The sequence below is a fragment of the Coptis chinensis genome, chromosome 8, assembly GCF_015680905.1.
Source record: "Coptis chinensis isolate HL-2020 chromosome 8, ASM1568090v1, whole genome shotgun sequence".
Classification (NCBI taxonomy): domain Eukaryota; kingdom Viridiplantae; phylum Streptophyta; class Magnoliopsida; order Ranunculales; family Ranunculaceae; genus Coptis; species Coptis chinensis.
Genome location: NC_141463.1, coordinates 44,455,034 through 44,469,223, shown reverse-complemented (window position 1 = coordinate 44,469,223; position 14,190 = coordinate 44,455,034). Strand labels below are relative to the sequence as shown.

At 34.3% G+C, this 14,190-nt stretch overlaps 1 protein-coding gene, 1 long non-coding RNA gene and 1 pseudogene across 2 annotated transcripts; 1 reads left to right on the top strand and 2 right to left on the bottom strand.

Annotated features, from left to right (window-relative positions):
• Positions 1–380: 380 nt before the first annotated feature.
• Positions 381–3,517, bottom strand: LOC147481589 (histone-lysine N-methyltransferase ATXR6-like). Its single transcript, XM_086580650.1, has 6 exons — positions 2,986–3,517; positions 2,835–2,915; positions 2,521–2,744; positions 1,751–1,851; positions 1,455–1,667; positions 381–1,243 (listed from the first exon to the last, which is right to left on the bottom strand). The coding sequence occupies exons 1-6, from the start codon at positions 3,260–3,262 to the stop codon at positions 1,084–1,086; spliced, it is 1,056 nt and encodes a 351-aa protein (XP_086436776.1). The 5' UTR covers positions 3,263–3,517; the 3' UTR covers positions 381–1,083.
• A 1,828-nt stretch (positions 3,518–5,345) lies between these two features.
• On the top strand, positions 5,346–13,435 carry LOC147481587 (glycine cleavage system H protein 2, mitochondrial-like; annotated as a pseudogene).
• On the bottom strand, positions 8,646–9,573 carry LOC147481588 (uncharacterized). The gene is made up of 2 exons (XR_015206148.1): positions 8,999–9,573; positions 8,646–8,851 (listed from the first exon to the last, which is right to left on the bottom strand). It is a non-coding gene; the product is annotated as an uncharacterized LOC147481588 (long non-coding RNA).
• Positions 13,436–14,190: the final 755 nt, after the last annotated feature.

The following is a 14,190-nucleotide window of genomic DNA, read 5'->3' as shown; positions in this document are numbered from 1 at the left end:
GGAAGTAAGTCTTTTGTGTTTAAATGGATCAGTAGGACTTTCAATGGGGATGCTGACTTACTAGCTGCCTGGGCACGGAGGCAGTTAGGACACTCAGATCTTCCAAGTTGTATAGTGGCCTCTAACTGCATGCTTGTGGTTGTCTAATTGGGTTAATATATAATAGTATGATAAAAAAAAAAAAAAAAAAAAAAAAAAAAAAAGGCGCTATCAAAGATGCAAAATAGTACACATTTTTAAAGTTCTCTTCTATGGTCAAATACGTAGGTCCAGACTCCAGATAGAAAAGAGAATAGTCTTTTGGGTACCCTGGTCTTTTTTGTTTTTTCTACTTTGTTTAACTTCTGTTGTACACGTATCACCCCTGTGAGGCTCAGAGCTGTGAGCAAAAAATACTCCTATCCATAAGCTGGAATTTTACAAAGAGAATAGAAACAACAACAAAGAAATTACAAGACTAAGGTGAGTCAATGATGCAATAGAAGCCAAATCAGGATTGCATTGGCAACCTTACTCCAATCAATCAAGTCTAGCGAATTTATCTTTCGGCGCCTCTCCAGTTACTTCACATTTAAGCCATCTACTCTGTAAACTTACAACGATAGTTTGTACTGAGAACAAAAAACAAAATCGAAGTTCACGTCTGTTTCAAAGCTAATCAGGTTAACCCAGTATGGAATACTAAAATTCTGCACAACTGCAACCGCTACAGAACGGTTTAAGGGCCTAGATGCACAGCAAGGTTGAGCTCCATTCCTCCCCCAGAGCATTAACATAAACATGACATTTAATCAAGAGATCGATCCAAACTTTGAGAAACTGGGGATGAGTTGATCTAAAAATAAGTTACTCCTTTAGAAAAATGGACAGTGCATTTGAGGATATCAGCCTGGAGTATAAGCTGTTGGTGATGATAAACGTTTAACTCTCTTCTGTACCTATATTTACTTATTTAGTCTCCTGAATCTCAAAATCAAAACTGAATCCGAGCTTTCAGTCTTCTGTATTCGGTTAGCAAATAGTAACGAATAGGACTACATGTATGCTTAGTACTTGATGAACTGCTGAACCAGCCACCAGGTGCTAGACAAAGTGCTCAGTCGGGTATTCATGCTCATAGCCATTGTAATCGTAATATAACCTCTCTCCCCTTGGTATATCTCTGTTAGCTATTAACAAAACACGGGCCTCGCCATCAATATCAAATCTAACACATTTTAGGTTCTGTTTCTTCTTCCCTTCCCTGTTTCAGACAACAAGATTTTAATCTAAATTGCAGTATATAATATACTTTCGCTATCTCAAGAAAAAAGTGATCCTGATGGATAATCGTAAAATGGACTCGTCATCCATCCAGATCAGTTATAACATTTTAGTATAGACTTACATGGTATTGGATAAAAGGGTGAAAGTAAATGGATAAAAGACCAGGTCTAACAAGATAGAAAGCTTACGGCATATGATTGTTTATGCCATTAATGAATCTAGCAATGTTTCCACGTTCATCAGGACAAATAACAAGACTTTGAGATGAATCATCAGCAGTTAACAAAGTCATCATGCTATCCCCATCACCGTATTCACGATTCTTCAAGTAATCAACATCACCAGTGTACTCAGTAATAATAGTTAAGTCCTTTATGAACTTATCTGCTTCAACAGTGAACCTGTTTTGATAAAAAAGTTAGCTAGCTTAGACAAACTTCTTAATTTTGCGAAACAGAAACTAATGTTCAAGAAAAAGACTCACCCTTCCTCAGAGTCAAAAATTACCATCAGAGGAGGCCATTCTCCTCTTTCCATCATGTTCTTGCACAACTTCAAGGTGTCACTGTCTTCTTTTGAGAGAACCTGATCAAAAAAATTCTCAAAAATAATTCAACAACTGAATGACGCTATTAGAGTTTTACACTTGCAAGTTGAACTTAGCTAGCCCTTTCATGACATGGAATTGTAATGCAAAATTGGCAAAAATCTGTAAATCAAAATTGATGTTACAACAACATCGCCTGATCCCAAAGGCTTGAAACGCTCAAACAAATCATGGTTTATAAGCCATTTCTACCATATTAGTGACTTCCAAAGTATACAAATATATGAAATGCCAATGACTTTCTACTGTGAAACAGTTATCGTGGCACAAGGAGACCAAACTCCTTTCGCAAAAAGGCACTATCAAAGATGCAAGATAGTACACATTTTTAAAGTACTCTTTTATGGTGAAATAGGCCAAAGGAACAACATGAGTTGAAGGCTTAGTGAGTCTGTGTTTTTCATTTAGGTCAGACCCCATTGTAAGTCCCTGATGAAACACACAATCTGAAAATCAGATTTTATACATTCAAATTTGAGTTTCAATTAAAACAAACGGTCCAGAGTAATTCACAATGCGCTGCAGACATTGTCAGCGCAACTTTTCTAGGTCAAGCCTAGGGTATGCATGTAACCAACTATGGATGATATCTCAATTCTAAAAAAAATATAATCTGATTATGTCAAGGTGCATAAATTTCTGTTTACCTGCATTCCACCCTTCTCAAGAACTGCACCATTTTCTGATCTTGGAGCCATGTCTCGAATATAAGTAAGCTCATTGCTAAACTCCACCATTCTACACGCCTTCAATGCCGTGGCCAAAGATGCCATTTGTTCCAATCTTCTCTTAGGATCTTCAGATGGAGTAAACGGCAATAACTTCCTCTTCTTCTTTGCCACCAGTAGACTCTTTCGCCTCTTTCGATTATCTTAAAAAATGTAACAAAATAAAATTAACCAACTAAAAAAGAGCAACAACAAATCACATAAATCTAAAACAAACACAATTTATTCCTTACCCTTATTTGGCTTCTCCACTAATTCTGAAGGCTTTTGAATACGAAAGAAATCAATGATTTTTGTTTGAACTAGAGGAAATTCTACAAACCAAAAAAAGGCCCATCAGTAATATTGAAAAACAAAATATATACATATAATCCATTTTCATACTTTTGAGCTTCTTTACTTGGTTGTTGCAAGAAGGACAAAACCAAGATCCTTTCGGAACCGAAACGAGGACTGGTTTGAGGCAGAAAATATGAAACCCGCGGTCGCATTTGTCGCAAAGAAGGAGCTTGTCCGCTGCACTTCCACTGTGACATTTTTCACAGTATACATCACTGTAATCTATTTCTTCTTCTTCATCATCGAATTCTATCACTGATTTAGGAGATTCAGGTTTTAGGGCTTGGGTTCTTCTCCTCTTCAGCGTTTTTGCCGACGCCATCACTTCGATAGGTGTTGTTTGTAAATAAGTAAATACTGAAAATTAGGGATTTCGCGCGTTTTTTTGTTTTCGTGGGAAACTATGGCGCCAAATAAAATGGGTCGGAGCCACTCTTCGGCTTTGATTAGGGGCCCAAATCCAGAATTCTTTCTTATACACAATTGGTTTAGTCCTAGGGCAGATATCCTGAGTGCTAAGGTCGTTCCCAGTTCCCTGTGAGCTTTTAGTGCGCAAGTTTGGTGGGATGGTGCTACCAGGATATGCATCTATGATGATAGAGGTTGTATCCATAAATCGTGTGTTCTATTTCATGAAGTCCCTTTGGCTTAGTTCAATTTGTTTGCTTCTTTAGTTTATTGAAGTCAAGCTAGATTGTTTTGAGAGATACAATTTTTATTTTGTTATTTAATTGTTGTTTACATTTATTTCTTTCAAGTGATTGCTACCTAAACGATCCGTGATTTTTACAGGTGTTGCTCAATGGTTGACAAGTTTTATGGATATACTCAATTGTAAAGGGAGAGATCAAATCAGTCATTGTAAAAATAGGAGTATAAAAGCAAAAAGTAGGGAGAGAAAACATTATCCAATTTTTAGTGATATTTTATCAACAACTTCTAAAATTTATTCAACAGCTTGCATTTTCATTGTATCCAGATATTTTAAACCGTCGTCCGGATATGAGTGGGAGTGGGCAAACGGTGTCTAGTTGTATTGTTGAGTTGGATGATGATTGTGTTGTTACATGTCCTCCCGCAGTGGATGATTCTAAATTAGTTTGTATATCGTCTTTTGAAGATATGTTGCCAGGTCATGTTGGTCAGAATTATAACAACAATGAGGTGGTGATTCTTGATTCAAATGACGATGAAGGAAGTTTTGGGAATATCAAGACAAGATTAGCTTTGGCATCCAATGTGGAGCCATTAAGGGTTGAAATGCCACAAGATTTTCAGTTACATTATAGGAATGATATGCGTGTGGTTTCTGAAACAGTTAGGAGTATTGTTCTTGATGCAAATCAGAAGGCTTCTTGGCAATATCAGGAGGTTGTCTTGATGAAGCCAATTAATGAAAACAGAACAACGGATTTTGAAATAAGTTTATTTGGACATTAGTGTTTCAAACTTTCAGGTTGCAAGTCTTGATTCTTCGTATTTTATTGTTAAGAATGACTACTATGATTCTTAGTATTCTATCCAAAAAAATTCACACCCCTGTTATCAGTATCTGACTCTATGGCATAGTAAACCTGATGATCTTCCATTTGTTGCTATTGAAAATGCAGTTGCATCCATTTCTTTCGGTGTTTTATACTTGTTATATTTGGAGTTCAAATGATTATAGCAATTTCTATCTTTGAACCCAGCTATCTCTCCAAAAATTGATGGAACGTTTCCTATTGGTAAGTTTGCATCATCAAAATTTTCAATCAACACTTGAGCAACCAAAGGCATAACCTGCATCAGCCTCATTTGCCCTCGCTTTAATGGAGTAACCATCTTGTGGGGATGAATATTATCAAAACATTTTACTACCCAGGTCAGATCATCTAAATCTTGCTTTGCACTCACATTTAATCGTGGAAGTGTTTCTTTCTCCTTTTTATGTCATTCTCTGTTTCTTGGTGTGTGTCCCCTCCTGAGCACAAACCATTTCATATACAGTCAATGAATCATCACCATGAGCTCTCTTTTTTCAAAACCATTTTGTCGACCAAACTCAAACTCAGTTGAATAGAAGAACACCCAAGCTCATCAAATTGGGTATCATGCTCCAAAACTAATGTTTCACCATCACAATATTCTATTGGTTGGGGAGTTCATCTTGGATACAACAAAGTCCCATCAATTGAACTACCATATTTAATGAAACATAAAACAAGAAAAATACCTTAAAAAAGGAGTTTTTCAGATGAAATAGAGAATTTGGGTTCAACAGGTAAACCATAGACTCACAGGGAGGCTGGAGAAGTTTTGTTTTAATTTTCTTAACCGAAAAATACCCTTTTAGTATTTGTAAAAGACGGGCTTGATACAACACCTCTCTCTTTTCACCGCCACTCAGATTCTTGATTCTTAAAATGACATCCAGATTGTGGGTTACAAAAGTTGTTCATCATTTAAAGATCTCTGTCAAACACAGAGATTTTGCTTCAGGTATAATAATCTTTATCCATTTTTTTTTTTTATAATGTGGTTAAGTGGATGTTTGTTCATGAATATATTTTAGTATTAGATCAATGGCGTTTTGCATGAAAGATTTGATTTTTAGAAATTGGGTTTGTTTATTTTGTGGTTTACTATTTGGATCACAGTGTATGAGGTTGTTATATTAATGAAGTTTGGCCTAGTTGGATCTTTATGTTTGTTAGAACTACTTTTTGATAATATTAAATCATGGGTTTTAGTGTATTGGCATTGATTTTGTTTGATCATTTGGTTTATGTAATTATATTGTTTTCATTTTATGTTTTTATATTATTTGGGTGATGTGTGAATTGGAAACTGAAATGACATAAGTTGTTTTTGTTTTATAACTAATCTTATCCAAATTTCATAATATGTAACGATTGTTGATGCCACTGGAGTACTGGACATTACACCTTAGGTTTTGACACATTCAAATACTTTGACCGTGGAGCATTGCGGGCATATCCTTGCCCCCTTCCAAACACACATGCACAAAAACAAGACCTGTCTTTTTTGCTAGGGGTGATTACCTGATGACAATTTCATATTTTTATAGCAACCAGAATTTGTTTTGCATAATTTACTTGCTATTGTTCTGAAACGTATATATATACACAGGAGAGTAATTAGTTGGCGTAGATGGTAGGTGATAAGAGCCAAAAACTGTAGTTTAAACCCTTTAATAATATTTCTATTTAACCAATTATGTTATTAATAATATAGATTTATCACTAATTACGTGCTTTTGAGTATTTCAGGCTTCAGAGTTGAATAAATGTCAATTTGTTACTAATTAGGCGCTAAAGTGATTGCTAGAGAAGTTCCATGAAGAAAGCCCAAATTTAATGGAGAAAAAGGCCTTAAAAAGCCCAATTCAAGTCAAAACTGTTAAATGAAAGTCAAACCGGATTATAGAGCTGAAAAAAAGTCAACAGAACTTCAAAAGGCCATATCTTTGGACTAATGTCTCAGATTTGTGCCCATTTTATATCAAAATGACCAGCTCAGAAAGTTATTTCCAATAGTCTAGTCCTTGACTCGATTAGAGCAGTATAAGTTATTGAAAACACGTGCTACAGTAACACGACTAGAATTGGAAGTCTTGGATTCAACCAATTGGGTTATGGACTTGATTGATTTATGGGTTCATAACCTAGCCTATAAAATCATGCACGGTTTTGTATAATGATATAAGAGAATAAAAACCCTAAACCCTATATAGGCTATTTCCCTCTTTAGTTTAGTTGTAAAATTATGGTTCTCTCGCTCTCTCTCTTCCCAATTAGTTTAGAGTAATTAAGGTTTAATGTTCTTGCCTCCAACTCCATTATACCATTAGTTTTATTAATATAAGTTTAGTTTAATTTAATTATATATTATTATTATTGTTTATTATTAATGAACCCAATGAAACTAGGTTAAAAACTCCATTAGAGGAGTTTTATGAAGTTTATGTGAGGGTTATGATTGTTCTTAATTAGTTTTCTCATTATCTTATGTGCTTCAAGTTCAAGTTCTATAGTTGTCTAGAGATAGAGATTATAGAAGTTAAACTAGATAAAGGAAACTCCATAAAGAGATTTGTGGAGGAAAATTTCTCTTATGCTAATCATATCTTAGTACAGAAATTGCTAGGATTGGTTAGAGATCAATAAAAATTGTGACTTTTGTTGTTTTACCTTGTGTAGATTAATAAAAGTTAAGATTAAAACATGAGAAACTAGTTAGAATAATCATAGCTTCACATAGATGGATTAATCCTTCCTCTATGTTCTTCCTATTCATTAAATTTACCTTTTAATTGCTTAGTTTAAATTAGTTTATTGCATTGTTAGTTTAATTAATTTATAATTAGTTTTAGCTTAAATAAATCACAATATTACTTTCATTGTTCTCACCGTGATTTCTAGTGGAATTCTAAGTTCTTAACGATTAAGAGTGGAACGAATCCTGACTCTCTATATTGCATAATGAATTGAGAGTAGGAATAATATTGATAAGAAAGTTGATCATTAGTTGTTTGTGTTCTTCTATAGATAATTAAGGATCAAATTTTTACGTTTATTAGTAGAACAAGAGATGCAATTACAAATAACTAATTGTATAATTTGGTGCGACTTGGTGGTTTGTGTCCCCGTGTCTATTATTTTTTGTTTCCTGTTTGTCGTAGAAAGAATGGGATATTATGAACTATGAGTCGAGCAGTTAGGAAATTGAGTAGGGTATAGTTAAGCCAATGGAAATGTTTAGTGATTGAAAAATTACGTGTCTTCATTGTTCAGCAAGCTTGTAGCAAAAATAGAATAGCTGGTTTTAATAGTGTACAGACGTAAGATCAATAAACATTCATCTTTAAAGATATGTTGTAGATCTAGTTCTAGTCCTTAAGAAAACATATGTATAGTGCCTTTCCATATTATGAGCTTTATAACTAGTGTTGTATGCTAAATTATTTCTCCTCTTATTCTGTGCACAAAAAACATATTGTTTAAAAGCTATCGATCAAGGGAAGTATCTTTTTTTTGGAATTTCATTTTATAAAAGGCTGATACTGAACACAAACAATAAAGTTTTGTCCTAGCCCAGTGTGAGTGAAGACAGCATAGATAATTAGGTTTCGCATGTCGAAGTTTTCTTAATGGGTTGAACTTGCTCATGTTGAACGCTGATGCCAAAAATTTTTAAACCTGTGCTATGGATGTATAGACACTACACCATAACAGACTATTTGCAACGGCAAAAAACCGTTGCTAATAATTTTTGCAACGTTTTTTAAGCGTTGCAAATATGGCGTGGGTAAAGTGTTGGAAATTTTTGCAACGGTTAATAAGCATTGCAAACAGAAATTTCCAACGTTTATTAACCGTTGCAAGAAAAACTTTCCAACTGTTTTTAACTGTTGCAAATATTATTTGTAACGCTTATTTATGCCTGTTTCGTACAAAATTTTAGCAATGTTTTTAAATTTGTAACGGTTATGAACTGTTACCGATGGGTTGCAAATAAAAAAAAAATCTCATATTTTGTAGCAACTAACTAAACTTGCCCCATTTTATTAGAACGCACTTAATCTGTAAAAATAACACTACTTGTTCTATATTGAAACAAACATCTCATTTCCATGATTAAGTCCCCATTGTGCTGCCTTTTCATACAATTTGACAAGTAAATAATAGCAAACATAAGCAAAAGACTGAAAAAAATAGAATATTCGTTAAACCATGTATGTATTATAACTTCAAAATATTTTCTAAGAGTTACAAATTTATATTTACAAATAAGAGTAACATATTCAATACGATTTTCCAAACAATCTCGAATCATTGCAATACCAAGTATTGGTGATGGCTTCACTCACTATAAATCCTAGTGCGGCTCCACAAAATCCATCTAATTCCTAAAAATTCACAAAACAAATAATGATCTTAGAAATACAATAGTACTAATTAAATTCATGCAATTAATTAAATATTTGAAAATCCACCTAAAGGAAGTAAGAAGTTGAACAAATGAGAAAATGGAGGGTGGAATTTTAAGCTTTTACCTTGACAAGGAGCTTGAAGTGAGCATGATCATTTGATTGGGGAGCAATTATTTTGGTCTGCTTCTTGTTTTTCCCTCCATCAAATTGATACCCTACACAACACACTGAACAACACATTGAACGACAACAAAATGATCTATCTAGCTATTCTAAAAAGCAATCCTTGTATTGAATTCAAATCAATCCTTCACAATTTCCTACAAACCAAAAGAGGATATAAAAAAATGAGTGGCCCAACTTTAAAAAATAAATTTAGAAATCACTAGTGTGTTCAAGAACCAAAACTAGTGTATGTGAACAACTGGATGAAGCCCAATATTTGAAACTAACTTTCACCTATCAAACAAATAATATATTGGGCGCTATAAAAAAAGGGTCTTATTAAACTACAAGGTAACAAGGTGCTGAAACAGGATGGTCAATTGATATATGTCTCCCACAAGTTACTTCACAATCTATTGACTGTTCATTTAATCCACAAGTTACTTCAAATCTATTGACTATTCATTTAATCCAAAGCACCTAATACACACAGGAAGAAGCACAAAACAAAACTCCAAAACTGATAACATTCAACCAAATTATAGCGCACTAAATTTTTTAAGTACAAAGTATAAACCAACAAAAGCTTATATTACCGACACCACCCCTCATTGTGACCGGGATTGTTAGTATTACAGATATTGCATTTCAATTGCTTTGCCCAGTTTATGTTGCCACACCTGAAACAATTTAGAGTTATTAGTACAAGATGAAGCCATCTTGATTACAGAAAGATTGTACAAGTTTTTTAACCCAAGAAAGTAATCATACATTGGACAAGAGACAAACTTTACCCATGGTGGATGTTGTTATATGACCATGCGTCTATCACATAACTCAAAGTTGAAGGACAAAATGTAACTTTACCTTCATCAGAACTACTGAAAGGGGCTCATCCTCAGAAAACTCGGACTGCGTTAGGACCTAACAACGTCATACAACAACCAAATAAAATTATTTATTCAAAACTGAAGTGAGAAGTACAATAAGCGTGATAATACCAATTGTCTACAAGAAAATTTTCTAGAGTTAAAAGAAACAAACAACTTACTTTATTTTTTCTAAGACTGCGGACAGATAGAGTGTCGTCCCCACTGCTCATCAAAAAATAAAGTGTTAAGCTTAGACATGTGCTTCAAACTCAATAAGAAACATATGCAAGCCAGAGTTGCATAAAAGAACGACGTAATATCATAAATATGAAAGAAAATAGATCTACCTCGTTCTCAAAAGTTTCAATGAATCCGCCGCATAAGTCATATCAGAAATGTACTCTTCATGGGCGTCAAAAGAATTGCAGTAAGTACGTTGCCTTGTATCCCAAACCTATGGAATGAAATTTATGCAGCAAGTAAGCCCAAAGTATGTTTAAACACAAAGGAGGCCACTATATGCTGAATTCGAGGAAAATCCCTTGGTAGCAATAATAATGAATATATACAAAGTGTGGATAACAACACCTTGATGCAGCCGTTATCGTCTCCTGAGGCAATAGTGGTCTCAGTCAATTTATTTTGTCCCTTGTAACGTCCATTGACATGTTGTTGTTAAGTTTCATTCCTATTATTAGTTTATAGAGATTGATTCCATACTTTCATTATCCCAATTTCTAGGTGATGAAGTTTAAGCTTTACATTCCCTGGACTGTTTAGAATCATGTGAAAGTCAAAGGTTCTGTTATAAATTTCTTGCTTGTCTTCTTCATGTAATCTGGGATTATATCTATCTTATTAGTCTCCGTAATCAGGAGAATAGTAATGACTAGGAGTTAATTTGTCTATTCAATTTTTTTTTCTATTGTTTGCCATTATCTGTGAATACATAAACCAAGTGCTTCCTATACATATAATAATAATAATAATAATAATAATAATAATAATATTTCCATCTTAGTAACTTACACGAAACTAGAAAGAGATAGACATACATGCAGCAGGCTAGAAAATGAAAGATTCTTCATTCCTTACACTTTACCTCAAAAGAAGAACGTACAAGACTTGAGATCTAGCCTCAAACTGCAAGAAAATACGAGGTGAATGTCAAAACGGACTTCCAAACTCTCTCTGTCTCCTTGTTTTCTTCTTCTTCTTCTTTCTTTACTAGTAACGACTGACTCGGTCAATATGGAATTTGATTCCCTCCCTTTTTTTTTCCTCTCTCTAGAAATTGATCCACCGAAAATTAGTTTTGAGGAGTGCGAGATCTATTTTTCATAACCATTGCGGCGGTGATGAATTAGGGATCTTGAAATGCGGCGGTGAGAAAGAGAGAGAGGAGAGAAAAAAAGATATGTTTTATATTTCGATTTTTTTCGTTTCTCTCTTTCGCGAAATTTTCAAGTTTTTAATTTGTAACACTTCTCCAACGCTTTTTAAGCGTTAGCAATTAATTCCGGAAATTCACCCAAATAAAGAAACGCTTTACAACATTGCCAACGCTTATTTACCGTTGGAAATTTACTAACGGTAAATAACTGTTGCAAATAAAAAAAGGTGCGTGTTGCAAATATCCTATTATGGTGTAGTGAGAACCATAACAGACAATTCTTTGGACTTTAGATGATTGCAAGTTGGTAATGCTTATAATGTCAGTTGTTCTTTTTCGGGCCTTGACTCATAACTAACGAACATGAGACCAGATCACATACATGGGAAACTGAATTTCTCCACCCATTTAGCTATTTTTCTTGAAGGCAGAAGATTACGCTGTGTGTACAATTAGTCTTCTCTTTGCATATGATTACTAGAAAATGAAACTTGTCTAGATGTGTTAATTTTTCAAAATAGGTGAGAAGTTTGTATGTGATAAAGTTGAAGTAAGTAGGCGACTGTGGCATAGTTGACCTAGACTAACCTAGTGAATCAACAATATCATAGCAAGGGGAAAAAAATGGTGGGTAGTAGGAAGAGGCTCTAAAGCAAATTAACATAATGAAGTATGTGTTGCTGTTGCAAGTAGTGTTAGGCTCCTTGTATGATTCATACGAAACATCCATTTTGTAAGTGTGTACACTCTCTTCTAACATTGAAAAATCAACCTCTGCTATGGCTTAAGTACTGTTAGGTTCTATGTATGATTCATATGAAACATCCTGTTTATAAGTGTGTGCAATCTCTTTTAACATTGAAAAATCAACCTCTGCTATGGCTTTGGTTAGGGTAGGGTCTTTCTTCAGAGGATTGCATCTCCGCATCAATCTTTTTCTTTTGTCAAATGCCTTGATCAAGCTTTTAACTAACCACTTAAAAAAATTAAACTCTTCCGAACCCCTTCATCAGGAGTTGAGGATCGGATGTATATAAAAGAGTGGATTGTTCAAATTGATGCCTTTATACCTGTCTCTGATTTCTAACATATTTCATACCTCCCATATAGCCAAAGCAAAACAATCAGAAGCTTGGCTATATAAGTTTATGAAAATTTGCAAGTAACTCAAAAATAGACGGTTACCATGTGAGCTGTTGTTTATGTATGTTGTGTTCCGTCTTTAGTTGATTTAAACTACTTTGTTCTTTGCAGTTGTGAAGGAACTAAAATATTGCAACTCTCATGAGTGGGTCAAAGCTGACGGTAATTCTGCTATCGTTGGAATAACCGACCATGCTCAAGACCATTTGGGTGATGTTGTATATGTTGAATTGCCAGAATTTTAGGATGTTGTGAGACAGGGAAACCAATTTGGTTCCATTGAGAGTGTGAAGGCAACCAGTGACATTAACTCTCCTATTTCAGGGAAAGTAGTTGAAGTTAATGAAGAGCAGCAGCTCTCTAGGATTGGTGAGTGATCTGATTTCTGACTTGATATTAATTTCTAACTAATTATGTAGCACAAAGTGAAATTTATTAGTAATTATTAAACATCTGTAAATTCTAGTGCTAGAATTACATTGTTACATGATTGTTTAAAGTGGATTGAAGCAGGGCTTATGTTCTCCTAAGTCAGCAAGATAATGAGTAGCCTACATATGTTACCTCCATATAAAACATCAATTAACCACACCAAAAAAAAAACATCAATTAAGCTAATTTTCTAGCTCATATATTGCTCATTTTAGTAAGCTTTAACATATTTAGTTTTAGGGTTGTTGGCTTTATTGTGAAGCCAAGATAAATTAGTCTTTTGACTTGCAGTGGTAGGGTTTGTGGTTTAGAATTTCTTTCCATTGCTTATGCATAGAGCATTTGATTTTATAAAAATTCATGGCTAAATAATGTATGCCATTTATTGACATTATGAAGTTATGAAGATTTTCATTTCTTCTATAATATTCAGGTTAATGCGAGCCCTTTGGATGATATATTAAGGTTGAGATGAGCGATGTAGGTGAAGTTAACTCTTTGATGGACTTAGAGAAGTACTCCAAATTAACCCCCAATCCACACACCAATGGATAGCGTGTTTCTTCTATGGTAGCCCATACAAAAAAACTAGAAACACATGCAAGTTGGACCCAATTAGATCTCTTTCTTCAATCCACCTTCCTATTCTTATTATAGGAGACCTAAATGTCATTCTTTCATCTATAGAAAGCTTAGGGGGAAAATCATATACCTTTGATGATGGTGAACCTGTTCATTCTCTCATTACCCTACCCTTACACAAGGTCGAATAAAAGAATAGGAAATGATAACTTTCAAAAGAGACTAGATAGAGCTCTTGTTAATGATACATGGTACCTTATGTTCCCTGAAGCCATTCTCCTACTTAAAGCAGCCATTGGTTATGATCGCTGCCCTCTCCTCCTTGACACACAACCAAATAATAACTCATTACCCAAAGCTTTCAAATTTCAAGCTATGTGGACAAAACACCTAACATACAATGACACAATCTAAAATGGGTGGACCTCATACAGACCATCTACTCAACTCAACTCCACTCATCTACCTATATCTCATCAACTGTCCACAACAAAAAAAAGTCCTAAAGAAATAGAACAAATCTACCGTTGGAAATTGATAATCCGTAAAAACTCAATTAGATTACTCTAACCTAATTCTTACGGTATCAATTATTTATTTCCTACTCTCACATATATATTCATGCAATATATAGAGTACAGAATCGTTCCACTCTTAACCCTCAAGACTTAAATAAATTCAGTTGAACAAACACAAGGAACAATGGTGAGAGTAATGCAATGTGAGAT

Coding starts and splice junctions, on each gene's coding strand:
- LOC147481589 (XM_086580650.1), bottom strand. CDS start 3,262: ATGGCGTCGGCAAAAACGCTGAAGAGGAGAAGAACCCAAGCCCTAAAA. Junction 2,916..2,985: donor CCAAGTAAAGAAGCTCAAAA/GTATGAAAATGG, acceptor TTTGGTTTGTAG/AATTTCCTCTAGTTCAAACA. Junction 1,852..2,520: donor TTGAGAAGGGTGGAATGCAG/GTAAACAGAAAT, acceptor TTTTTTGATCAG/GTTCTCTCAAAAGAAGACAG.